The 26,893-nt window shown below is 57.9% G+C and overlaps 1 protein-coding gene across 2 annotated transcripts; it reads right to left on the reverse strand.

Annotated features, from left to right (window-relative positions):
- Window positions 1-239: 239 nt before the first annotated feature.
- On the reverse strand, window positions 240-18,375 carry Mast3 (microtubule associated serine/threonine kinase 3). Of its 2 annotated transcripts, XM_051169573.1 has the most exons (28): window positions 18,241-18,375; window positions 18,054-18,143; window positions 10,514-10,602; window positions 10,368-10,437; window positions 10,205-10,225; window positions 9,727-9,805; window positions 9,435-9,592; window positions 9,277-9,352; window positions 8,657-8,866; window positions 8,389-8,490; window positions 8,167-8,299; window positions 7,817-7,875; window positions 7,188-7,273; window positions 6,902-7,110; window positions 6,464-6,602; window positions 5,547-5,679; window positions 5,299-5,464; window positions 5,074-5,175; window positions 4,767-4,889; window positions 4,338-4,447; window positions 3,827-3,963; window positions 3,219-3,475; window positions 2,809-3,015; window positions 2,445-2,671; window positions 2,126-2,248; window positions 1,833-1,969; window positions 1,575-1,756; window positions 240-979 (listed from the first exon to the last, which is right to left on the reverse strand). In XM_051169573.1, the coding sequence occupies exons 1-28, from the start codon at window positions 18,285-18,287 to the stop codon at window positions 456-458; spliced, it is 3,996 nt and encodes a 1,331-aa protein (XP_051025530.1). In that variant the 5' UTR covers window positions 18,288-18,375; the 3' UTR covers window positions 240-455. The 2 variants fall into 2 exon arrangements, with proteins under 2 accessions (XP_051025530.1, XP_051025531.1); XM_051169574.1 differs by lacking the exons at window positions 18,054-18,143; window positions 18,241-18,375 and adding an exon at window positions 13,706-14,350 and having other exon boundaries at window positions 10,368-10,440.
- Window positions 18,376-26,893: the final 8,518 nt, after the last annotated feature.

Below are 26,893 nucleotides of genomic sequence, written 5' to 3' on the forward strand. Positions count from 1 at the left end.
TCCAAACTGTATAGGGACCAGCTTTTATGTGCCCTGGAATGAGTCTTGGTTTGGGAATGGGACACACACAAACACACACAGACACACACACAGACCACACAAACATACACTTGGAAAGGACAGGAGACAAACTAGGTAACACAGAAGTTGCCCAAAGTGCTTCACCTTGGTCTAGAGAACAAGGTAGGCAGGCTGCGCCCCAGGGACAGACAGACAGACAGACAGACGCACGCACGTACGCCTCCACCAGGGCAACCAGCCTGGCTATTGCTTATAAAAAGTAATAAATTAGTTGCGAGGGCCCGCTATTTACAAGTCACTGGCAACCCCATCCCAGCCCTCCTTGGGGGTGGGGGCACCCTCCGGCCAAGTGTCCCAGGGTGATGGCCGCACCCCATCCAGGTGTGACTGTGGAGATGACAGCTCCTTGAGGAACTGTGGCCTGGGCTAGCGGGTCAGTCTTTCGTGGCTGGCCCTGAATTTCCAGGCGTGGCCTCCGCCCCCTGCACGGCGATCTTCGGCACGGACCGAGCCGGCCCAGGCTCCTCATCGAAGCTCACCTCCTGCACCGCCTCCTGCTTTTTGAAGGAGTCCCGGCGCTCGGACAGATGCAGTCTCCTCATGACCACCAGCTCGGCCTCCGCGCCCCGGCCGCGCCGGCCCCCGTCCCCGTCCAGCCGCTCACTGGTGCCTAGGCCCAGCTTGTCTGCCGACTGGCCCCTGCGCAGCCTAGGGGAGCGCGCGGGCGTGGGGATGTGCCCCGGCAGAGGCGACGGCGAGCGAGGCGGGGGTGTGGGCACTGGCGGGCAGGCCAGGGGGGATGGCGGAATACTGCTGGTGGACTTGCGGCGGCCGCTCTTGTGACGAGGTGGCCCGAGCTTAGCCGCTAGGCCATGCAGTGAGCTGGGACGGGTGTGGCCAGTGGCTGGAGAGGCAGGGCTGCTGGAGCTTGGGGACACGTTGGGTGGGGACGCTGTGTCTGTGGGCAACAAGAACTGGTCAGTGTCCCCTCCTGGAGGTGGGGGCTGGGCTGACCAAACTGGCAAGGGCCCATGCTCTCCACAGTTGCCACCTATCCACACAGGGGAGTGCCCTTGACCTAGATCGAGTGAACTCCTACTCATCTGTCAGAGCCCAGCCTCATTTACCCATCCATCGCCAGATCTGTGTCTGACCCTTAAATACTGGGGACAAGCCACTAAACCATCCACTCAGCTCAAGTACGCATCAGGGTTCTCTACTGATTCCTATCGTGTGTTTGTGTGTGTACGTACAATTCATATTCCGAGGCTGAGTTTCACGAATGCTAAGCTAGCCTGAACTCGGTTCATCTTTCTGCCTCCCTTCCCCCACTCCACCCCCCCCCCTTTTGTTTCTCGAGACAGGGTTTCTCTGTGCAGCCTTGGCTGTACTAGACTCACCTGCCTCTGCCTCCCAAGTGCTAGATTAAAAGCCTGCGCACCACGCCCCCATGCCCGCCCCCCTCTGCGCACCATGCTCCCCCCGCTCTGCTTGTCTCTTAAGTGCTGGGATGAAGGGAAGGGCCCACTAGTCCCGGTCTGGGACCCACCTACCTGTTGGGGCGTCGGGCGCAGGGCTACGGCAGGGCGTGGTGGGACTGGGGGACAGGCTGTGAGTGGGTGATCCAGGGAGGCTCTCGCTGGAGGACAGGGAGTGCTGGAGACCGGAGGAGAAGCTGCGGCTGGTGTGCAGCACAGAAGCCGGCTTGGAGATCCTCTTAAACAGAGACTTCCGCCTGGGGACAGGTATGGTGCCGGTGAGGGACGCTACGCGGGCTGGGGGAGCTGGGGCCCCTCAGCCGCCCTGCTCACCGGTCCTGGGTCTCACGCCGGCGGCTGCGCTTGCTCCTGCGGGCCATTCGGCCCTTGGCCACGTTCTTGCGAGCGGGCCCCACCTTGATGGAGGTGTTCTCCAGGGCAGTGGTGCGCAGGGAGATCTTGTTACCACTCTGCGGGAGGGACGCCAGTCACCAGAGAGCCTACTCGGGAACAGGGCACGGGCAGCTGCCCAGCACCTGCCACTCAGAACCCCCCAGCTCTGGTCCCCAGTACAGGGGAGGTGTGACAGTGGGCACACCCTCAGGCCAGGGGTCCACGTGTCGCACCTTCAGCAGCAGCTCTACCACGTCCATGTGGACCAGGCCCAGGACCGACTCCCCATTGATGTGTGTGATAAGGTCCCCAGCGCGCAGTCCTGCCTCCTGAGCAGGGCTCCCCTCCTCCACGCTCTGCGGGCAAAGCACAGCTTGTCAGGCGCCATACGCTACAACCAAGGGTCCATGTGGCACCCAAGTGAGCCGTTGCCTCAGTTTCCACCAGCAGGGCAGGGCCCACTAAGGGACGGAGAGCACGCTGGCTCCCACAGCGAGGCCCCACATGAGGTTCCGGAGGGTTTGTCAAGGATCAAGTGGAGTGCGGACTCACCCAGACCACGTGGTGCACTGTGTACACGTCGCTGTCGCCCATGTAGACTCGAATGGCGCGCAGGCTGAAGCCGTACTTCTTGCCGGAGCTGTGGATGACGATGGGGGGCCGCAGGTTGCCACACACAGGTGATGGGTCCCGGCTGGGTGAGGAGTCTCGGGAGGAGGGATTGGAGGACAGCGAGCGGGGCGACAAGGGGCTCATGAGGGGGCCCCCGCTGCCATCGTCTGTGGAGGGCGGGAGGGACACTGAGTGTGGGTCTCTGTTCTCCCACGGGGGCCACATGGTCCCCACCCTAGAGCTCAGCAAAGGTGACCAGCTTTGGACCCACCCCACCCACCCCCACGGGAAAGCGACACATCACCTGCCGTGATGATGAGGGACAGGGCGGACACCGAGGCTGACTTAGGCACTCGGCCCCCGCCGCTGCCATGGGAGGCCCGGGGCTTCTCAGGGTCTCTTGGGCCTCCCAGGCGGCGACCTCTGCCTGCGTCCAGGGGCCGAGGAGTTGAGTGCCGGGCGCCAGTGCTATTACTTCGAAGGCGGGCGTGGCTCAGGACAGCTGTGTCAGCTGAGGGGGCAAATGGGGTGAACTTGGCACCTCTCGGTCTCATCCCAGCCCCACCACAACTATAGGAAGCTAGACAGCAGGTTCGGGGTGGGTGAGGCCTGTCTTGCCTCAAAGTCCGTGATTTCTAGAGTCTTCTATTCCTGTTACACCAGCCCCCATCCCCAATCCCCAAATCTGGAAAACTCACCCCGAGGCCCACTTACCAGAAAGGTTGCAGGGTTTGGGTGTCACTGGAGTGGTTGGGGGTTGGGAGTCAGGCTCCCCCAGGATGAAAACAGGCTTCTTGGGGGCAGCAGGCCCTGAACCCGCTCCCTCCTCTTCAGATGAGAAAGCAAATCTGGGCATCGTGTCCAAGCTGATGGTGCTTAGGAGAGCTGGGCTGGGACCGCGGTCAGGCTGACAGGAAGATGGCTGACAGGAAGATGGCTGACAGGAAGCGGCAGATGTCCACGACCTCAGCCTGTTTGAGGGAGAAGCCCACGTCACTCACCCGCACCTGCTTGGAGAACTCCTGTTCAACTCTTAAAAACCCAGTTTCCAATTCTCACTCTCAGGCCAGCATTGTTTCTATTGAGTCTGAAACTTGAAGGATAAATGGAGTTTGCCACCCAGGTGTGTTCTGGATAGAAGGGGCCCTGGAAGCCAAAGTCAGGCAGTGCTATGGAGCTCAGCGGCTTAGGGGTACAGAGCTGCCTTAGGGGGCAAGACCCCAGGGACCTCCGACATTTCATCCTTTTCTCCGGGGCCACTGAAAAGCTCCTTCGACATTAGGTTTTGCAGTCTGGTTCTTCCTAACTTCTCAGCCACCTACCGCAGGTCAATGCTCAGCCGGCGGCCACTGTCGCCGTCACTGCTGTGTTCCCACCCTTCCTCTCGGTCCTCACTGAAGCTCCTTTCTGCAAAGGTGGGGGTGGGCTGGACAGCCAGGAACTCGGAACTGCTGTAAACCTGTGAGAGTTTGTGTGTGGTTTTGTTTGGTTGCTTGCTTTGTTTTGTTTGTTTTTCGAGACAGGGTCTCTCTGTGTAGCCTTGGCTGTCCTGGACTCCCTTTGTAGACCAGGCTGGCCTCGAACTCACAGCAATCCACCTGTCTCTGCCTCCCTGAGTGCTGGGATTACAGGTTTGTGCTACCACGCCTGGCTGAGATTTTTGTTGTTGTTGTTAATGGTAGTAATAGGGGAACAGTTGGCAATACACCTATCACCTCAGCACTAGGGGTTGTGACAGGATGGGCTGCAGAGGAGACCCTGTCTCAGAACACAAAACTAAAGAAGCACAGAAGCAGACAAGCCCCAGGCGTGTGCTGCCGCCCGCCAGCCCACCTTGCTGAAGCGGTGGGAACAGGAGGAAAACTGGGGGATCTCTGTGGAAGACTCTTCATCATTCGTCTCGTCGTCCTCAGAGCCCAAGTGGCGGTAACGCTCAGAGCGAGCTGTGGGAGTGAAGTGAGAGGCTGGGGCAGCTGGGGACAACCAGAGACCCTGGAACGTGCAGCTCAGGGACAGGAAAATGGCCCAGGCCAGGAAGCCAAGCCGGAACCTGCCAGGTGCCTGGCAGCAGGCATTTTGCAGCTCATCCGATCTCAGAGCGGATCCCCAAAAGCTGTGTTATCACTGCCGAGAGTTCATGCACCTTGAGTGAGGTGTCTCAATGCTGTAAGGGGGGACCCCTGACATGCATGGGTGCTGTGGACAGGGAGCACAGGGCAGGAGACACACTGCTCTGCATCTATCTACAGGGTCCCCACTTACTGTCGAAGTAGCTGGTGTCGTCCTCAGCTTCAAGCTGTGGGACAAACTCCGCCTTGTGTCTCAGGAGTCCCGCCCAGTCCAGGGCCAGGAAGAAGGGATGCTGTTTCACCTCATGGGTGCCCCCTGCAGACAGCGAGGCTGAAATCCGCAGGACTGCACTCCCCACCGCCCTCCCCACTTGATGGGGCCAAGATAGACCCAGAAAAGTACCAGACCCAACTAGTTCCTTTAAATGCCCAACTCCAAGCTCCCTCTTTCACACAGCTTGGTGAGCAGGGCCCTGGGTGAAGCTGCCCCATCGACTTACCAGTTCCCAGCCTGTCCATTGGGCTCTGGCGCAGCAACCTAGTGATGAGATCCTGGGCGTCAGGAGGAAGGGCCTCGTCTCCCTCTGGCCACATGATTTCATCTGAAGTGAGGCAGAGGAAGCGACAGGATGCACTTTCTAGTACTTTCCACCATGATTCTCCAGGCGCCTTTAGCACTATGGTCAGCCCAACTCCCACTCTCAGACCCTTAGTTTAAGACGCACCGCTGACCACCTGTCCAAACAACTCCTCAGGCGTGTCCCCGAAGAACGGCACACAGCCCACAAGGAACTCATACAGGATCACGCCCATGGCCCACCAGTCCACTGGCTTCCCGTAGCCCTGGCGGAAGATCACCTCCGGCGCAATGTACTCCGGAGTCCCGCACACCTACGTGGAACAGGAAAATGAGGCCCCGCCAGCCCAGCTTGGTGGGGAGGAAGTTGGGTCGGGAGGAGGGGCTGGCTCACACCTGCTTGTCCACAAACTCTCGGGCATCTTTCTCGATGTGACCTTCGTACAGATTGGTGGCCATGCTCATGAGGCCGATCTTGGACAGGCCGAAGTCCGTCAGCTTGATGTGGCCAAGGGAGGTGATGAGCAGGCTGTGGGCAGGGCCAGGACGCTCAGGTTGGGTGGGGAAACCAGAGCCCAGCATGGTGGCCAGGACGGGCTCAAGTCCCCACTGTACATATGGTCTCTGTTTTGTTTTGTGACCCGGTCTCCCTAGGAAGCTCATGTCAGCGTGCATGTGCTTGAAATAAAATCTTTTTCTTCCATGTGGCCCAGCGTGGCCTCAAACTCATTAGGTAGCCCAAGGGGGCCTTAAACTCCTGAACCGCCTCAGTCTCCTGAGAACAAAGATGACAAGTGTGCCACCATGTCCCGCTATGATCTTGCATTTTAAGTACCTTGTAAATACATCTTTTAAATTAAAGTCTCCCAAAACTCACTTTCTGTATACACTGCTATTCATTTACATGGCTCCTCCTGTATGCCTGGGCTACATGAAGCAGTATGCGTTTGTAGCTATTGTGTGTGCACGCTGTGCCAGCTACCCAGAAATCAAAAGTCGAGATAAACAGCTGGTGCCAAATATATGCGCTGAGCCAAGTGCAAACAGCACCAGGCACTGAATGCCACATAGCCACATGGCAAAGAGCTGAGAAACCAGCAGTTCCTGCTTCAGAGACAGATGGCCCTAAATAAACGAGTGGCCATTTCCTCTGCACAGAGTGGGTTCTCTGTGCGCACCTGCTTGCCTTCCTGTCAGCAGGGTCTCTGTGATGCCAAGGTAGTTCAGAGGAGCCACCCCGGCAGCCCTGGGACCCCGGCTCAGCGGCGCGTAGCCCCGCCCCCGAGCCCGCAGCCCCCACTCTGACCGCTCACTTGTCAGGCTTGAGGTCCCGGTGCACGATGCCATAGTTGTGCAGATACTCCAGGGCCAGCACGGTCTCCGCGAAGTACATGCGTGCCATGTCCACGGGCAGCGGGCCCATGTTCTTCAGGAGAGTGGCGCAGTCGCCGCCTGCACGAGGCACTGGGTCAGACCTGGGGCCACGCCCAGGCTGCTGAGCTCAGCCAAGGGCTGGGACTCAAGTCTCCAGGCTCTGCCTGGCAGGGTAGAGCTCTAAGATGGTGCTCTGCACACAGCTGGTGCCCACTAAGTGCAGGCTCTTTTCCTTTGCTCAGCGGCTTTCGCACCTGCTGAAGCTCCCTCCCTGGCACCATGCCCAACCCTTCAGGGTTCACGCCCACTCCTCTCTGAAGCCGCCCCCCCCCCCCGTGTGCCCGGGTGTGGGGAGCACGGCAGCAAGCGGGCCACACCTTCCACATACTCCATGACCATGCAGAGGTGGCGCCGGGTCTCAAAGGAGCAGAACATGCCGACCACAAACGGGTTCTCGGCGAAGGTGAGGATGTCGCGCTCCACAAACACCTGCTGGATCTGGTTGCGCAGGATCAGATTCTGCTTGTTGATCTTCTTGATGGCGAAGCGCTGCCGGGTGTCGCGGTGCCGCACCAGGTAGACGGCCCTGTGCACAGGAGCGGGACACTGAGCAGCCGTGGGAGCTGAGGCTCCGGTCGCACCCGCTAGGGATCCAGGACTCACCCATAAGCGCCATTGCTGATGAGCTTGATGGTCTCAAAGTCGCTCTCACACGGCTTCCTTCGAGATGGACCACCCAGACCTCGGCTCTGCACCAGGAGAGAGCTCAGGGTCTTTCCACAGCAAAAGCTGTGCCCAAGGCTAAGCTGCTGTCTCACTGACCACCGTCACTTCCTCTCCATCCAAACTCGTCAACCCGGTGTGAAAGATTTTTAAGTGTTTTGTTTTGTTTGGAGGGGATTTTTGTTTGTTTGTTTGGTTGGTTGGTTTTGGTTTTTGGTTTTTTAGACAGGGTTTCTCTGTGTAGCCTTGGCTGTCCTAGACTCACTTTGTAGACCAGGCTGGCCTCGAACTCACAGCGATCCTTCCTGCCTCTGCCTCCCGAGTGCTGGGATTAAAGACGTGCACCCCACCGGCCGGCCTTGTTTTTGTTCTTTTAGCAGAGTCTGCTTCCCAGCAAACACATCATTCAAGACTCACCAATTCCGTGACCTTTTTAGCCCAGCCCAAACTTAGGGCACTTCTATGACAACATAGTCCCACTTGCTTATTAAGCATCTTCTTCAGCAAACTCACTCTACTGCAGCCACCCAGCAAAGGGCAACACAGAACTACCTCGGCTTGTAACTCACCTCAGGGGATCCCGGAGCTGGGGGCTGGTCTTCCTCAAGGTCGTTCAGCGGCTGGATCTCTGTCAAAGGACAGAAGATTTTCCTTTTCTGACAGGATTCACTATATAGCCCACTAGCAAGAACTGTAACATCATCTGGCAAAGCAATGGTTTGGGGGGCGGGGTGTCTCAGTTTTCCACATGTTCTGCCCCTGGGACTGGCAGACAGCAGCCCCTAGTGAGTCTCTGTGTGTTACCCTATGGTGGCAGGGATCCGTAACTTGGACTCGTAGAATGAGGCTGTGATCAGGAGGTAGAGGGAGCCCTGGGTTCGAATCCAGATCTTCCCTGTTATGAGCGCCCCCACCTCACCTTCCAGCGGGTCCTTGGCGAGGCCCAGCTGGCGGATAATATAGCGGGGCAGATCGGTCTTCACACCCTGGTCCTCGCGGGCCTGGCCCTCTGCGGCCTCCAGCAAGTGGTAGAATTCTTCAGGGTCGAATTCCTGTGTGGGAGAGGCCATGAGCCACACATCCCCTTCCGATCCCTCATCCGGGTCATCAGACCCCCCAGGACCCCCAGCCTGCGGCTCACCAGGCACTCCAGCAGCCTCGCTGGCCTCGAGATAATGATGAGCAGCTTGCGGACCAGCTGCACGATGAAGCCCACCTCCGCGCTGTCAGACCGTTCGTGAGCCTGTGGGCGGGCGCACCTGACGAGACCCGCCCACAGGGGAAGCCCCGCCCATAACCTGCCGAGGCGCAGCTAGGGCTCGGCAAACACCACCCAAAGAGGGCGTGTTCCCCAAACACACCCCACCCCCGCGGGCCGCCACCACCTGCCAGGTCCCGCCCCCACGCACATCCTGCAGCAGCCGCTCCAGTTTGTCCTGCATCTCCAGGAAATAGCGGGAGGTGACCAGAGCCTCGCCCGACTTGGCCAGGCAGTCCCGCGCCAGCTCCACGATCTGGTGGTGGATGAAGCCCAGGACACCGTCGGCCAGCGCCAGGCGGTCGCCAGGGGCAAACGCCGCCAGGAAGTCCTGCAGCCTGCCCTCCATCTGTGCCGTGGCCTGCCGGAGGGCAGAGGTGAGTGGTGGGGGGAGCAGAGAGGGGAGGGAGCTGGGGGGGTGTAGAGGAAGGCTGGGGGTGTCCTTTGGCAATGACAGAAGTGGATCAGTCAGAAGGCGGGGCCAGGCACTAACAGGAGGCGGGTCTGTTGGGGGCGGGACTATGGTCAGACAAACAGGGGACAGAGTAAGTAACGGACAGACACAGATGTGGGTTGTAAAGATTAAGAGCAGCGAGACAAACTCGGGTCAGTGATCAGGGCTGGAGTGGCCTCAGCAGAGGGCTGTGGTTCCGATGAGTGGCAGGGGACAGGGACAGAGCCTTATCTGGTGAATGATAGGGGGAGGGGCCTGGGTAGGGGACCAGGCTGGCAGAGGGTAGCAGCTGCAGGGCAAAGGGGTCTGCAGCACACCTTGGGAAAGCGCTCTCGGTACACGTGGTTCATCATCACAATCTCGTTGTCGAAGGTTCCTGATGTGCGTCCAGGGCTAAAAGGGTGACAGAGATGGGTGAGGGACAGAGGCAGCCCTGGTGGGGTGGCAGGGTGGAGAGGTCCCAGCTCGAGTCTACCTGAGGCTGCGTGAACGTGGGCGCAAACGTGGAGAACGGCCTCCGTCCTCGTCCACGACGCTTTCTGAGCTGCGGAAGTGCTTGGACAGGAAGCGCAGTTCGTCTGCCGTAGGCTGGAAGGGAAGCTGGTGTAGACGCTCCCGGGAGGATGAGCTTGACTGGGGCAAGAACGAAGATGGGGGGGAATCACAGCCTGGACCCAGCACCCCGCAGCACCCCTCCTGACCTAGGACAGGGCATTTGTCCAGTCCAGGCCACGCCCCATCCACCTGCCCAGTGCAGCTGTCAGTACCGACACAGTGGAGCTGGGAGTGTTGGTCCCATAGCCGGACGATGGGAGAGAAGCAAGCGACCATCTTCTGCCGTCAGCCCTGGAGAGGTACAGGGACAGATGGAAAGACAGCTTGGCCCTGTGCTGGCGGGGACTTGCAGCTGTGTTGGCAGATTCCCCACTTGCTGGGTCAAGGACTATCCAGGAAGGCAGGCGCACTGCCTCCAGGAAGCAGTCCCTGAAGCATGTGCCACCCAAAGCTTTGGCCTGTCGGTTGTTACTTCTGGGGGATCCCAGCCCCCAAACAACACAGGGACACTCCAAGGGGGTTAGGCTTCGGCCCCCTGTTCCCAGCCCCAGCGTCAGTCCTCAGCACAGGATGCTTGATCCGTGGTGAAATTGAAGGCCCTGCCATGCCAGTTCTTGGTTAGTGAACGAGGGAGGGGGGCTGTTAGTGAGTTAGTGCAGCCCCGGCTTCCTTTGTAGGACTCTGAATTACCTGTCACCATGAGAGAGGTGGCTGTGGAGTGCCATGTGTACACCAGGCAGAAGCCACAGGGAGAGACCACCAAACCGCCAGGCGAGGGAGGGAAGAACAGTACATGAGGGGGCAGGTCTGGCCTGCGAGGCACACAATCTTGTCCTGAGGGAAGGACGCTCACCTCCGGGCAAAGGGGAAATTGATGGCCGCTGAGGCAGAGATGTTCCGGGGACTGTCCAAGGGGCTGTTACCTGCTGAGGGGAGGTGGGGAAATGTGTCAGGGTAGAGACAGGGACCCTGCCACCCACCTGGATCTCCCCTACTCACCTGTTGGGACAGACAGTGGCGACAGAGGCCTGGAGAGAGTGGGTGAGGGCGTCCCCACGACTAGGCTCTTGCGGTTACCACTGCGGCAGCTGCGGAGGGGACAGACAAGAGGATTAGAGGGTAAACCTGAGGGGCATGCGCACAGCTGGGAAGGCACCAAGGCTGGGCATGCGCACAGCTGGGATGGCGCCAAGGCTGGCTGTAAGTTGGCCAGACCAGTCACAATTTCTCCTTGGTGGGACCCTTTAAGCATCTTCAGCAGCCACCACGGCGCACACTTTTAATCCAGAACTCAGGAGGCAGAGGCAGGTGGATCGTTGGTCTACAAAGGGAGTCCAGAACTGGCAAGGCTACACACAGAGAAACCCTTTCTTGAAAAACCAAAACCAGCCTCTGAGATAGCTCAGAGGTTAAGAGCATTGGCTGCTCTTCCAAAGGTCTGGAGTTCAATTCCCAGCAACCATATGGTGGCTCACAACCATCTATAATGAGATCTGGTGCCCTCTTCTGGCCTGCAGGTGTACATGCAGGCAAAATGCTGTATACATAAGTTAATAAATCTTTTTATTTTATTTTTTTATTTTTATTTTTTCGAGACAAGGTTTCTCTGTGTAGCCTTGGCTGTCCTGGACCCGCTTTATGTAGACCAGGCTGGCCTCGAACTTACAGCGATCCACCTGCCTCTACCTCCGGAGTGCTGGGATTATAGGCGTGCGCTATCACGCCTGGCTTAAGTAAATGAATCTTTAAAAAGAAAAAACCAAAACAAAAAATACAACAAGCCAGGTGGTCTGGCACACGCCTTTAATCCCAGCACTCAGGAGGCAGAGGCAGGCAGATCACTGTAAATTCAAGGCCAGCCTGGTCTACAGAATGAGTCCAGGACACCCAGGACTGTTACACAGAGAAATTCTGTCTCAAAAAGAAAGAAAGAAAGGAAGGAAGAAAGAAAGAAAGAAAGAAAGAAAGAAAGAAAGAAAGAAAAGAAAAACCGAAGGCTGGGCATGTTGGTGCACACCTTTAATCCCAGCCTCGAGAGGCAGAGGCAGGCGGATCGCTGTGAATTCAAGGCCAGCCTGGTCTACAAAGTCTAGGACAACCAGGGCTACACAGAGAAACCATGTCTCGAAAAACCAAAAGGAAAAGAAAAACCAAAACAATAGCAACAACAAAAAGGTTGTTAGCAGGGGTTTCTGAGACCCATTGCAAGTCACCCCTAGGCAAATAGAGCCCCCTTTTTGAGACAGGGTTTCTCTGTATAGCCTTGCCTGTCCTATTCTGAATTGTAGACCAGGCTGGCATTCAGTTCAGAGATCTACCTGTCTTTGCCTCACAGAATGCTAGGATTAAAGGTGTGGGCCACCACGCCCAGCTCAAACATAGTATATTTTGGAGACAGAATCTCATATAGCTCAGGCTGGCCTTGGGCAGACTTTCATTGCCTGATACCTGGATGGCAGGTGGGTCACAACCTGCTTTACAGTCCCTTCCCGCCCTTGTTACCAACGTGTATCACGGTGGCAGAAAACCTGTCCAGCCTCCTGAGGACACTGGCACGTCAGCAGGACACACTGATGGGCTTTCTAGCCTATCTCCTGCCCAGCCCCTGGCCCCTCATGGTGACTCCTGCCAGACACACCTGAAAGTCAAGTGGAGAAGACAGGAGATGCCCCAGAGCCGGTGGCTGTGGGAAGCCAGCTTCACTCTGCCTCCTTGTCACTGTCCCTGAAGCTGCTGTCCCCACCTTTCCCAAGATCCTGCTGAGGAGCTAATGCTTCCAGGCATGGTGTTCCACCCTCTAATCCCAAATTCTCTGTGAGCTGGAGGCCAGCCTGGGCTACATACAAGCAACAGAAAGCTAACCTTACCCAACCGCACAACGCGCACGGTGATTCTCAGGCTCAGCTGCCGTGGTCCCCAGCCCAGGTCTCGGGTCCCTTCTGCCCGCCTTGGCAGAGTTGAAGCCTCTGGGTCCCTGCCCTCCTCCCCAGCCCCCTACAGTCACCCAGCAACTGTAGCTCTGACAGGCGACAGGGAGAGCGGCCCACACAGCCCTCCACCAACGCAGCTCTGCAGAAGTGTCAGGGAGGGAGCGACAGGCGGGGCCTGGAGGAGGAAGGGAGGGTTTTTGGGTGATGCAGGGGCACAGATTATGGGCCAAGATAGAGGGCCTCACAGGCAGAAAAGGGCACAGGCAAGAGGGCGTTGGGGAGCTGGGCCCAGCAGAGGCGCTACTGTGGGAGCCTCTGTTTCCCCCTCAGGACACCCAGAAGGTCCACAAAACCACCCCGCCCCGTGAAGCTGCCTTGAGGGACCTATGACCTCAGAGCCTGGCTGCAGGAGGCCACGCCACCAGAGTCAGCTAAGCCACAGGTAGACACAGTACCAATAAGCCCTGAGCTGGGGGGAGGACCCACCATCTGTGCCTGTTCCCCACACGGGGAAACCGGGGCTAGGGCTACCAAGGCTGAGGTGTGGGTGCAGAAGCGGAACCCAAAGGTCCCTGCGGGACTTCCTGCCGCCCCCCTCTGCACACGACACACACTGGCAGCCACATCCTCTCCCGGCCCAGGCTGTCCCACCGTCCTCCAACTGCGGCCAATGAGATTGTCTCCTTCAGGCTTGCAGGCAAGGCCTTGAAAACAACCATGTTGGGCACCTCAGAGACCCCGGGATCATCCCACCTGAGCACACATTAGATGCCAACTGCTTACACAGCTCCTTGCAAACCAGCTGTAAAAGGTGGGTAAACCGTGCTGGGCCCTGCGCTATCTCTGGGCACCATGGAAGCTGAATTCAGCCCTCAGCGTCCTTGCAACCCAGACTCTGCCTATCTAGGCAAACCGAAACACAGAGAAGCCCAGGCACAGAGAGGTTGGGGAACTGCCTCGGGTCACACAGCACGGTAAAAGCTGCTCTCCAACTTGACCCTGGGTCGACGGTTAAGGACCCACCTTGGCCTCTGTGCCTCCCAGAGGAGGACCCGGGCCTAGAAGGCAGGCATTCTTGGCTGCAGACCTGCCACCCACTCGTCAGCCTGGGCCACGAGTATTCGCGTCTGCGCCAACGTTTCCGCTGAGTGTTCAGCACAGACGGCTCCATTCTTCCCAGAGTCCTCGCTTTGCGGGCCCGATCCCGGGTTCAAGTCCCGGGCGCCCACAGCTCGACGCTGTGTCCCGAGCCGCCCCCTACCTTTTGGAACGCTGTAGCAGTGCACCCTTGGCCAGGCGGCTGCGGTGTCCGGGGGCCGCCACCGCGGTCCAGTAGCTGGGGTCCGACATGATGCCTCCCTTCTTCCGCCTGCCGGGGCCTCGACCGGATCGGCCAGATTTGGCCTGAGTCTGGTGGAGCGGCCCGGCGGCCACGGGCTACAAGAAGCGCGCGCGGCTGCTAGGAGGAAGCGCTGCCGAGAGCCCCGCCCAGACGCGGGCGGAGCCTGAGGGGGCGTGGTGTCGCTATGGAGGAGGGCGGCGGGGCGGGGCGTTGCCAGGGCCCTCCACTATGGAGCCTTTGTTGCTACGGCTCCGCGGGAAGCGCCGAGATGGAGCGCAATCAGAACCCGCGTGTTTGTGCCCAAAGTGGCCAAGGCCTTGAGGGACAGGGCGGGGCTGTTGCTAGGTCCCGGAGCTGCGGGGCGGGGCGTAGTGGACCGTTGCTAGGGTTCAGGGGAGAATGTAGGCGTTGCTATGCGCCTCAGCAGTACCGGCGGGGCTTTGCTAGGGCTCTGTGCAAGGGGGGAGGCGGGGTTACCTGGCCGTTGCTAGGGCTCTGGGTGGCGAGGGCGGGGCGTCGCTAGGGCAACATCAACTGGGGTGGGGCGTTGCTAGGGCCTACACCAGCAGAGGCAAGGCGCTGCTAGGGCCCACAAGGCACGTGTGGCTCCCCCAGCGGCACTCACGCTAGCTATGGCGGGTCTATCCCTGTTATCAGCTCTGCCTGGTGCTGCCCCTTTCTTTCCCATCTGTACACTGTCTGCGGTGAGCCCGGCGTCGTAGCGACGCACAAACCTTGCGAGCGTGGCCACGAAAGCCATTACCAAAGGCGAAAAGTCGCACATGCTAGATACCAAAGGAATACGTGCTTCTCTCCCAGTCCTGGGTGGCCAGCCAGTGGGACATTCTGACAGCACCCGGCTCTCTGGATCATTAGACACTCTGGATCACAGCCTTGTTCAGATTTGAAATCTAGACCCCATATCTGAGACAAGACTGAGGCTCAGGTGCTCAGGGTGTGTCTACAATCCATCCCTCTTCTGGTCACCCCCAGACTCTGCCACGTTTTCTCCAGGGTCTTTGCCACATCAGATGTGTCCCCTCCACCCTGCTGGCTGGAGCACAAACCCATCCAGCCATTCACTGACTTGATAAACATTTAGTGAACACCTACAGTTTGCCTGCCCCTGGACTCCTGGGGTGACCCTGGGGTGGTGTGGTCCTTGAGCTCATATTGGAGACAGAAAATAAACAGGAAGCCAATGAAGAATTTCAAAGAAAAGGGGTGTAGCATAGCTGGCTGAGTGCTCGCCTGGCATGGAGAAAATCCTAGGTTCCGACCCCAGCCCTCTCCACACTTGGAGCTGGGTAGTACACAGCTGTCTTCCAGGGCTTGTGAGGGATGGTACGGGGGACAGTGCTCACAGAGCTAACCACACAGACTGCATTAAGGATTGGGGTTTATTGAAAGAGCAATACAGAGCCATGGATGGTATTAGAGATCCCCTCATGTTGTCCTGGAAAGCAAAGACTTTTTAGAACTTGGGGTGAAGGTTTAAGCCTACAGTGAAAGGCTGGTGGCTTCCAGGAAGAGAAGCTAAGGGCCACATCATGGTAGACCCTGGAGAAAGTGGGTGGGGTAGGGCACATGTTTTAAGTCTCAAGGACAGGCCCTGCAGCAGCCAAGTGTGACCAAGAGGCTTATGTTGGCTTCTTGTGACGCCCCAAGTGTCAGGTCTGAGTCCAATACAAAGGCTCAAAGCCCCCCTGACTCTGGGGAACCAAATGGTGGCAGAGGCCTGGGCTTCATCCAGTTCCCCTCCAGGAAGAGCCACCCACCTGCTCGCCCTTGGTCCTGGGACACACCTCCACACACCTGACACACAGCCGTTCCCTTACCCCCAACCACAGCAGGGAAAGCCTTGCCCACTCCTCACACCTGCTGCCCTGACAGCCCAGATGGTTCTAGAAACTTGGCTGCACCTCCCTGCTGCTGCTGCTGCTACTACTACTACTTAAATGGAAAAGTCCTGGGTGTGTCTTAGTCGGACCAGCCCATCCTCCCACCTCTCCCCACGTGCTAAGTGGCTTAGCCACTGTCCCGCAATGCCATACCCCTCACGCCCCAGGTAAACTGCATTCCATCTGTGCTTGGCCTCCAGGGCCCTGGTGTAGTCTGTGTCCTATAGGGTTAACTCCAGATGGGGCTCTGACCCTGAAGGACAACATTCATCCCTGCCAGAGCATCAAATAAGCACCTGCTGCATACCAGGCCTTGCCCTGAGCATACAGTGCGAGCAGAGAGGTTCAGGCCAAGCCTTCGAGGGTCTCTCAAAGTTCTGAAGGAAATGAATACTCAATAATCCTGCACAAGGATGGGGTCTCACTCAGCAGAGTGTACCACTTCCACCAACACCAGGGCGGCTGAGACAGGATGGTCGGCTGTACAAAACAAACAAACCAACAACAACAACAGTATCTCAAAAAACCAAGGACCAGAGCCAGACGCAGTGGCACACAACTCCCAGCTCTCTGAGAGGCAGAAGCAGGCAGATTGCCGTGAGTTCAAGGCCAGCCTGGTCTACAGAGCGAGTCCTGAACAGCCAAGGCTACCCAGAGAAACCTTATCTTGAAAAACAAAAACAGCTGAGCGTGGTGGTGATGCCTTTAATCCCAGCACTCTGGAGGCAGAGGCAAGCGGATCGCTGTGAATTCGAGGCCAGCCTGGTCTACAAAGGGAGTCCAGGCAGCCAAGGCTACACAGAGAAACCCTGTCTCAAAAACAAACAAACAAACAAAAAAGATCAGAGGTATGCCTTGAGAGTGGAGGGCCTGCCTCCTGCCTAGAAAAAATTAAAAAATGGAAATCACAGATCTGATGGGGTTGAGAGGCCGGGTGTACAGAAGGGTGGAGTGTGTGTGGAAAGCTTCATCCTGCGGACATGATGGTGATGGAGCCTTCAAACAAGGAAAGAAGGCAGCAGACCTCTGAGCAGAGCTGTGGCAGGACCTGCCTGCACTCAGGAGGATGACCTGAATGAAGGACACATAGGGAGGGGCCGGTGGGTTGCACAGGGTCTGGGACCTCAGGACGATGGGCCACAAATGACCTTCCCTATAGTACTTGAATTAGAGGGGCTCTTTCACACTCAAGTTGCCAAACAAATCACTTGCACCCTGTTCCAGGGCAGGGGAGTCAGTTAGTGGCTGCAGGCAAAGTGGCTCTGCTGCCCTCTGGCGGTGACTGTCTGCCTGACAGCCGGGACTCCAGTCCCCAGCAAGCGCCTCCATTTCCTCCAGTGTAACCTGTTCAGTCAGTCACTGGCAACCCCAGCCCACGGACCCTCCCTCTCTCCTGCCCTCCCCTGGGTTGGAACCAAGGACTCAGAGGCGCAACCCGGGTGCCTGTGGGCCTCTACCTGTTCCTCAGGAAGTGTGGCCACAGCAGTCCTCACCTCCCCTGGGCAACCAGCTCCCCTCCAGATGTCCTAGTCACCACAAACCGTATCCCCCTCAAAAAGAGGTTAACGAAAAGACGCCACCCTGCCTCAGGACCTTTGCACACACACAGTCACAGCTGCTAACCTTCAACTAGCCCTGTCCTTGGCTCCAATCGACCTCCCCAAGGGGTCAGCGTTTAAGCACATCTCATTAGCCATTCATTTGTTCCCTGGCCAAGCGGAAACTCTCTGAGGGAGATGTCACTGTTGATCACACCTGTGGACTTTTCACCTGGCACACTGGTAGGTGCCTAGTGTTTGCTGAGTGAGTGAAGGTAACGTCATTGCAATTCAGTGTGGACTCCGTAGTATTACAGTATTACGTGTCTTCCCCATTCAAAATCTGTGGAATGTGCTTGAATAGCTGGTTCGCGCTAAGGTGTAAATGGCTCCCATGTAAGTCAAGACTCTTGACTTTCACATGGGCAAGCCTCTGACACCTGCCACAGTCACAGAGGGCGGTGCTGACTTGCAGTAGGGTGTTGTGGCCAAGCTGGGCCCCCAGGCTTATGGAATCACAACAGGCCTTTCTTTGGGCCTCAGTTTCCTCACTGGGGAACATGGTCTGGGCAGAGCTGGCTATTCACAGTCTGGTGGAGCCCCGTTGGGCTTGTGTGTGACCAGAGGGAGGAGTTTCCGGCGGGTCCCCAGCAGGGCTACCACCTGGCAGGGCCCTGGGAATCCAGCATCTGTCTCGGGAAGTCCTTGGGCTCAAGTTTTGGCCTCGCCTTGGACACCTGTCCAGGGCCAACCTGCAGCTGGGTGCTCCCTCGGGGTGACACTGAGCCTTGGGGCGGCCGGGCGCGCGTGCAGGGCGGCGCCACTCACCTCCAGGGCTGCAGGCCCAGCGACGGGCTGCAGGGGCTGCAGGGGCTGCCGGGGCTCAGCAGGCATGGGCTCTGGCTGCTCGGCGACAGACTGCAAGACAGAGGCGGGCGGTGACCCCGCGGCGACCCGGCGTGGCCCCCGCGGGCTCCCGGGGGTCGCACCGCGGTGCTCGGGCCTCGGTACTCACTCGAGCGTCAGCGCGGGGATCAGTAATTTCTCCCTGCGGGACTTCATGGCGGGGCCTCGGGAACCGACGCCCGGTCGTACCGGGCGCGAGCAGACGCGCTGGGACTATGGACAGAGGGACGCGCACACCGGCGGCGGGCGGGGGCGGGGCCGTAGGGCGGGGCTACGAGCCACGGGGCGGGGCGGCAGGTGGGCTGAGGGCGGGACTAAAAAACAATGGGGCGGGTCTTCAGGTCTAGGGGGTGGGGCTATGGTGTGGGCGGGGTTATGGGAGGGACTATGTTTGCGGAGCCAGGCTTTGGGGGGGGGGGGGATCCTGAGTATAGAAGGGGGGCGGGGCTTCTGGTGTGTAGGTAAGGCTATCGAGTGCGGGGCGGAGCTAAGAGAAGTGGGGAGAGTCTGGGGAAGAAAGGGGGACCTAAACAAGGGGGGTTTGGGGGAGCCTAGTACCGCTCCGCGGAATGCGGTTTCCGGATAGTGGGCGGGGCCTCATATTGTGCAAGATAGGCAGGGCGCAAGGAAGCAATTTGCAGGAGCCCAGGCCTGCGGGGGCGGTGGGGGACCGGGCCTCCGAGTGGGCAGGGTCTCTGGCCTGGCTCTTAGGCTTGTCTGGAGGCGGGACCACCAAAGAACTGTGGTGGAGGGCGGGGCCAGAGGCGGAGCCTCGCGTCTAGCCACTGAGCGCGTGCGCACTAGAGACAGAAGGAGTTGCTCGCCCGATGGGGGGAGATGGAGGGGGCTACAGTCTGGCCCTCTTTGGCCGGTTTCTGGGACACTCAGCCCGCCTAACCATGTGTCGGAGTGAGGGGACCTGGGCCCTGCGGACCCGGAGCTCTCACCTGCGATCGCATGGGTGTGTCCCCACCCATCTCCTCGCCCCACCGCCTTGGCCCTTGACAGCCCAAGGTCTAGTCACATACAGCACGGGTGGCAGGGCTGGCAGCTCTCCGGGGACTCCGGCCCTCACTTTACCCTCGAGGTCGGTGCACTGCTCTTCTCCCGCCTCCCAGTCCCTCACAGCGCACTCAGGACAAGGTCCGGCCCCGCCCCAGCCCAGCCGAAATGCGCATGACTTTGGGGGGGGGGCGACTGAGACCCAGTTCTCAGAACCCATGTCTACTCTACCTCACCCACCTCTCGTTCTCTCCATTGCCACGGCGGGTCCCGCCCCAGCACCTTTGCCCAAGCCCACCCCTCTGTCTGGAATGCTATTGTCCCCACACTGACCGCCTCGCCGGCCTTCCTCACCCCTGCCCCGTCCGCCGCTAGTCCTCTTCAAGATCAAACCTCAGCTCCTCCAAATGACCCCCAGAGCCTCTCTGTCTTTTTCTGCTTAATTTCCCCCTAGCACACACATTTCACGATGTGTGTCTCTATTAAGAACCCGGGCGCCAGAGGAGCTGAACCGGCTCATTTTCCCAACCGGGAGGGCCCAGCACGTCGTAGGTGCTCAAAAACTCGGAGCTTCTCAGCCTCCAATTGAGGCACCGGAAGCCTGCAGAGGTGGGGTGTCCAAGGCTGTTTGCTTTCTGGACGCGAACTGGAGGCGAACCCCTCCCCCAGGCGTTGTTTATCCATCTGTAAACCCGGGACGCACCAAGAACAAAGTGTTCTTTGAGCTCCAGAGCAACCCCAGATGATGCCAGTCCCACGAATTCTGTTGGCGGCGGGCGCCAAAAGGAAGCGAGTCTTTCTCATGGGGGTACCCAAGCGCCCCCAAAGCAATTGCCTTTATCCAGTGAGCCATCTCCTGAGCCTCTGACCTTTGATCTTTGAGCAAGCCTTCTGCAGTGGAGTTACACCCCCAGATAGATTTTTTGGGGGACGAGGGCAGGGTCTCATGTAGCCCAGGCTGGATTCGAATTGTGTTGTCTCTCAGCCTCCTGGTTGTTGCTGGGATCACAGACATGAGCCACACAACTATGTGTGCTTTGGCTGGATCCCAAGGTGGGAAGTGTTCTTTTAAGGGGAAAAAAAGAGGGAAGATGCTCAGTGGTCAAAGCAGTTGCTGCGCAAGGTGAGAACTGAAGTCCAGATCCCTAGAATCTATGTAAATGCCAGGTGGGCGCTGGTGGGCGCTGGTGGCATTGGGAGGAGACAGGAGATCTCTGGAGGAGGCTCTGGGTTTGATTGAGACCCTGCCTCAAAGGATCGTGTGGAAGACCGTTTTTTGTTTGTTTGTTTGTTTGTTTTGTAACACATACACAGGAAAAATGACAAAGGAAAATGCAACGCTGTAGCTGTATTAATCATTGAATAAATTACTCACCCGCGCCCCCGTCGAGGAAGACTCAGCTCCTTCTGAAATAAGACGAAGAAAGTGGGGTCAACCCAGGAAGTTTTCCACTCACTGCACCCCAACATCAGCCTCTCAGGGTCTGGCTCTGTCAAGGCCTCTTTCCCGCTTGCCCCACCCTTGGGGTACCCACACCAACTGTGGCCTTCCAGGCTCTTCAGCAGCTCAGTCTCACCTGAGGTATTCACACCCGGCTCCCAAGCTGTCTGAAGCCCAGTGCCTGACCCTGCTAGTGTGTGTGTGTGTGTGTGTGTGTGTGTGTGTGTGGCGGGGGGGGGGGGAGGGCAAGATGGCTCAGTGGGAGAGGGTGCTTGCTGCCAAACCTGACCGCCTGAGTTCAATCCCCAGGACCCACATGGTAAAAGGCGAGAACTGACTTCTGCAAGTTGTCCTCTGATCTCAAGTGTGTATGCGTGTGCTCACACACAAGACAAATGAATACATGTAAGGAAAATGATGAAATAAAAGAAGAAGAAATGAAGGCAGGTACGATAGGTCACACCTGTCTTCCCAGTGCTGACAGACCAAGGCAGGAACATCTTGATTCCAGCCTGGGCTATAGAGGAGACTTCTCTCAAATTAATAATAATAATAATTATTATTATTATAAATATATTATTATTATTATTGTACAATAAGTACATAATTCTGTGCCAGGACTAGTGGCACACCTGCCACCTCAGCACCCCAATTTAATCCCCCAGGCCCCCAGAGCCTCTGTTCCTGGTCAGGAGTGGGGACACGATAAATTTACCCTTTGAGAAGTCATTGGTGGGCCGGGCATGGTGGCACAGGCCTTTAATCCCAGCACTTGGGAGGCAGAGGCAGGCGGATCGCTGTGAGTTCGAGGCCAGCCTGGTCTACAAAGCAAGTCCAGGACAGCCAGGGCTACACAGAGAAACCCTGTCTCGAAAAAAGAGAGGGGAGGTGTGGAGGGAGAGAAAGAAGTCTTTGGTCTGCTCCAACCCGGGGGCCTCTGCTATGCACAAGGCAGAAACCCCGGTGTGGGCCCCACTGGGACGCCAGGGTCTGTCCTCACACGTGGTATGGGAAATGTGTGGTTTTGTTCGTGTTTGTGCGCGCGTGTATGTTTGTGTGGTGACTCCTGTGACATCTTGCATCTTTTTCAGTGTGGATTCCAAGAAAGGAGACAGGCGCCAGCTTTGTGGCCAAACATGTAACTGAGTCTGGCTTTCCCTTTGGAACAGGCTCTCTCTATGTCGCTCAGGGTGGCTTAGAACTCATGGTGATTCTCCTGCCTCTGCTTGCACCACCACCTGCTTCAGGGGGATTGTTTTTTTTTTCCGTTAGTTTTGAGAAAGCTGTGCACACCCCCATGCAGGCCTTGCCATTGCTTTAGAAATGCCGTGCCTCAGTTTCCCCACCTGAGATGGCTGTGCTAATGACAAGGGGACATGACTGTCGGCTGTCTCCTGTTAACGTTCAGTCCAGCAGCGGCCCAAGCAGAAACTGGCCGTGTTGTGCCTCCTTTACCGAGCCTCTGATGTACAAGGCGGGGAAATTGAGGCACAGACACAGCGGGAGAGCTGGGAAATGCAGTCTTCAGGCGCCCAACAGACATGCTCATTGGGGCGGCCACCTTGGGGACAAAGATTATTTTTACAATGGTGGGCTCGGGCTACCCACATTCCTAGGCGTGTGCTTGCCATGGCAACCAGTGACGTCATCTGTCCTCATAGCCAATTGGAGGGGGCGGAAACTGCCAGGCGCTGGACCACTGGGCGGCGAGGGAAAGGATGGGCCCTTGCTGTATCAGATTCCCTTAGCGTCTCCTCTCACTTCATCCACTCACCGGGATGGGCTGAGATGGGGGTGTCTCACATCAGCTCCCCCTCACTACGAAGCTGGAAACAGAATTTGAACTCTAGGGTCCGGTTTGGGAACCCCATCCTGACCGTTTCCTTCGGATCTGGCGGTACTGCTGTGTGACGTCCGCCCACCCACCTAACCTCTCTGTGTCCCAATTAACTCGTTTAGAAAACAGCGGGTTCAGCCGGGCGGTGGTGGCGCACGCCTTTAATCCTAGCATTTGGGAGGCAGAGGCAGGCGGATCGTTGTGAGTTCGAGCCTAGTCTACAAAAGCGAGTCCAGGACAGCCAAGGCTACACAGAGAAACCCTGTCTTTAAAAACCAGAAAAAAATTAGAAAAAAAAAAAAAAGAAAGAAAGAAAGAAAAAGGGAACAACAACAAAAAGAAAACAGCGGGTTCCACAGGGCCCAGCACCTACGAGGACGGAAGTTTAAAAGCGCTCCCAAGATACAAAAGGACTCCAGGCAGCGGGGGAAGGGGGCTGCGAGGCCCGGAAAGTTCCCCGGAAGTGAGCCCACCACGTCCCTGCACCATCTGCTTTCGCGGCCCCCTCTCCAGATGCTCCCGCGGCAACTCCCACACGGACGCCCCGCTACTGGCTGTTATTTCTTTTTCTTGGGGCCTCTCTCTGCAGCTCAGACTGGAACTCGCCATCCTCCTGCCTCAGACTCCAAGGGTTGGAATTACAGGCGGTCGCCGCCTTGGCCCTCTGGGACTGCTATTTTTGCTGTTGTGGACAGTTTCTTGCAGCCCAAGCTGGCCTGGATCTCCTCACCCTCCTGCCTCTCCTTCCTGAATGCTAGATTGGCTTGTACTACATACACTTGGTTTATGTGGTGCTGGGGATGGAGGCCAAGGGCGACAAGTGTGCTAAGTAAGCACTCTACCCACTGAGCCACAAGCACTCTACCCACTGAGCCACAAGCACTCTGCCAACTGAGCCACAAGCATTCTGCCAACTGAGCCACAAGCACTCTACCCCTGAGCTACAAGCCCCGCCCCAACTGTGATTTAAAAGTTGTTTAGGGGCTCCTTGCGGCTTGGAGTGCTGTGGCCCAGGACTCAGCCCCAGCCTACAGATGACCCAGTTCGGAGGAACTGGGCCTGATCAGGGATCGCTCTGGAGGGCTCCAACCCTACCTAACGCAGGTGCCCAGGGTCAGCCGCCGTACAGGGCTGGCTGAGCACCCATTTTATGACTGGAGAGACTGGTCTGCTCCAACAGCGGCGGCCACTGCGAGGCGGGCAGAAAGGCCAGGGACCCCAGAGCTGCCTGTGAGATGAGGATTTGGCTTTTGTGGGGACCGATCTCACTCTGCAGCCCCAGCAGGACTCAGAATTCGAGGTACTCCTCCTACCTTAGTTTCCCAAGCCCTGCGACACTAGGCACGCACCGTTACCAGGACAAAGCCCCAACTCGAGGGCTTGGGGAGAAGGGGGCGAAATAGTCGGGCCGGGAACATTGCCTCCAAATGGACCATTCTGTGGCATGGGAGAACACTGCCTGCATTCCAGCTACCCCGGAGACTGAGGTGGGCCAGCCTGGTCTATACAATGGCCACCACTCAGCGCACAGAGCCTGGGACCCCATGCCCAGTGCCATCAGCCAGGCCTGGTGGTGCTCAGGAGAAGACAAAATGATTAGGAGTTCAAGGCCAGCCTCAACTACCAGAGATGCTGTCTCCAGCACTCAAGAAGGAAGCCTTCGACCGCGGGCATCAGCCTCCAAGCACTCTGATTGGCTGTCATGGGAAGCCTGGCGTCTGATTGGCTGAGGCGTTGAAGGAAGGCTGAGATGGCTCAGAAGGCTTAGCGGAAAGGGGGCCTGAGCTTCCAGGCACAGTTAATGACATCCTACTGTAGCCTTTAATCCAGTGTCCTCTAAACCCTCTCGTCCCCGCTTAGTAGGTCCTCCCCTGTCCTGGCACCTGCTACGACTCCTCGGTGCCTTGAAACCAAAGTTTAGCGTTTTTCTTTGTTTCTTTTATTCTTTTTCCTTTTTCGAGACAGGGTTTCTCTGGGTAGCCCTGGCTGTCCTGGACTCGCTCTGTAGACCTGGCGTGTCCGGCGTGTGTGTGTGTGTGTGTGTGTCTTTCAAAAAGATTTATTTATTATTATGTATACAAGTGCTTTACTGATTGCACACCGGCATGCCAGAAGAGGGCATCAGACCGTATTATAGATGGTTGTGAAGCCACCATGTGGTTGCTGGGAATTGAACTCGGGACCTCTGCAAGAGCAGCAACCGCTCTTAACCGCTGAGCCATCTCTCCAGCCCCGCTCGCTTTCTTTCTTTTTCTTCTCTTTTCCACTTACTTGTGTGTGTAGTTACTAAACATGTGTGCCCGTGTGTCTCAGCGCATACGTGGACCTCAGAGGACAAAAATGGAAATCAGCCTTTTCCCTCTATATCAATTCTGGAGATTGAACTCAGGTCGTCAGACTTGGTCGCAAACGCCTTTACTCTTAGAGATTTTTCACCCCCCCCCATACTTCATTCCGCCCCCCCCCCCGCCAAATTTAGATTCTTCAAAAGTTCACCCCATCATTCGCACCCAGGTCTAACTGAGAAACTTTTTTTTTCTTGTCTTTGTTTTCTTTTTGTTTTTTTCCGGGATGGTTTTGCTGTTTGGCATTTTCAAGGCTAGTCTCACGAAGCCGAGGCTGACCTCGAACGCGAATGCTAGGACTGGTCTGCCTCAGTCACCACACCTGGCTGAGACTCTGGTCCTCCCTGCACACCCGTCCACTCCCTGCACCCAACTCACAGCGGCCTGATCCTGAGGACCGCTATATGTCTCCGGACCTCAGTTTCCCCGTGTGTAACGTGGGGCCTGTCATCTGGAAATATTTACCCCCAAGTGGAACAGGTCCCGCTTGTTGACGTCAGCCGCGCCCCCGTTCGTTCACCCGGAGGCGGCGTCTCTATTTTAAGAGGCCGAGGGCGGGCTCGCATCTAACTGGGGCCCGGGCGACACCCGCCGCGCGCCAGCCCCGCCCCCACTCCCGCCTTCCCACCCGGTCCCCCCCCCCCCCGCGCTCCCCGGCTCCCTCGGGGGAGGGGAGACCCGCCCCACTGCCTCCCCTCTAAGCAGTTTTACTTAATCTTCACTTCCCCAAACTCCGCTGCCCTGGGCCGGCCTCCCGCGGCCCGGGACACCCTGCGCGGTCAGCGCTGCCTGAACTCGCCTCCAGGGCAGCTGAGGGTTCGTACACAGCAGGCGCCCCAATAGATGCAGGGCAGTCGGCGGCTGTGCGGTTCCCTCCCGCAAACCTGCTGGCCGCTTAGGTGTGAGGTCACAGCCCCAGGAGGAACCAGGCAAACCTCTGAGTGTTGCCGACCTTACAGATCGGGGAAACTGAGACCCAGAGAGGCCAGAGGCATCGCCTCCCGAGACTCATAACCAAGAGTGCCCTGGACCTGCGTTTTGGTCATCCCACACCCACGTTCTCGCTTCCTGGAGGAGCAAACCTGCTACATCGGGAAACTGAGGCTGGGAGAAGCCACCACACTCACACACCCTGCAGGTCCTTCGCTGTCACATAGCTCTGTGACCCTACAGAGATGGAATCCCAGCCGGGCAGCCTCGGGCTGGTGGCTTTCCCAGGCAGGAGACTCAGTTTTCCTCATCTGTGGAAAGGACCGGAGGCAGGAGACTGACCGCTAGCGGCGACCCTGGCTGGGCTCTGTCCACCTCAGCGGCTGAGTATAGTAGAGCTCGGGGCCGGGGTGGTGCCGGGGACCCTCCAGTCCCTTCTCCCCAAGCCAGGGGCCCAGCCTCAGTTTCCCCATTCTAACGGAGACCCTCCCTCCCACCTTTCCTATCCTGCGCAAAGCGCTCTGGGCGGCAGATGTGAAAAGCGCGCAATCTGACGCTCCCCGGCCTTCCTCACTCCCTGCCTCAATTTCCCCGCCCAGAGGGCTCTGTCCGCGCTCCCGCCCGCGCCCGGCCTCACCTGGAGCCCGCGGCGCCGCAGGAGGCTCGGCTCGTCCATCGCTGAGTGTCCCCCGCGGCCGGCCCCGCCCCCGGCCCCAGTCCGCGGCCCCGCCCCCGAACGCCATTGGTCCTCTCGGTCAGCTGACGCCAGGATGGCCCCGCCCCTCTGGCCCTAGCGTTTCGCAATTCTGGGAGCCAAGGCGCCGAGAGGTTCAGCACAGGCTGAGGTCACACAGCAGGACGTCGGGCTCCCCTTGACTCAAAATCGAAGCGATTCCCCAAGACTCCATCTTTAAGAAAAAGTTGGGGTTTTAAAAACCTATTTACTGTTTTTTAAAGAATTATTTTGGACAGCGTCTCATGTAGCCCAGGCTGGCCTCCGATTCCATTTGTAGCGGCAGATGGCTTTGAACTTCTGATCCTCCTGCCCCAGCCTCCCAAGTGCTGAGCTGACAGGTGTCGCCACGGGCCGAATTTACCTGGTGCTGGGCTCGAACCCAGGACTCCGCGCATGCCAGGCCTGAGTGCTGGCAGATTTCCACCGTGTTTCCTGAATCGCTGGCATGGAACTCCGCACTTGACACTCACT

Source organism: Acomys russatus, chromosome 27, assembly GCF_903995435.1.
Source record: "Acomys russatus chromosome 27, mAcoRus1.1, whole genome shotgun sequence".
In the NCBI taxonomy this organism is placed as follows: domain Eukaryota; kingdom Metazoa; phylum Chordata; class Mammalia; order Rodentia; family Muridae; genus Acomys; species Acomys russatus.

Excerpts from the sequence above, each read along its gene's own strand:
- Mast3 (XM_051169573.1), bottom strand. The coding sequence starts at position 18,287 with ATGAAGTCCCGCAGGGAGAAATTACTGATCCCCGCGCTGACGCTCGA. Across the intron at positions 8,867-9,276 it reads ACCGAGAGCGCTTTCCCAAG|GCCACGGCACAGATGGAGGG; the intron begins GTGTGCTGCAGA and ends GCCCTCCGGCAG. Across the intron at positions 3,016-3,218 it reads CAAACCCTGCAACCTTTCTG|CTGACACAGCTGTCCTGAGC; the intron begins GTAAGTGGGCCT and ends TTGCCCCCTCAG.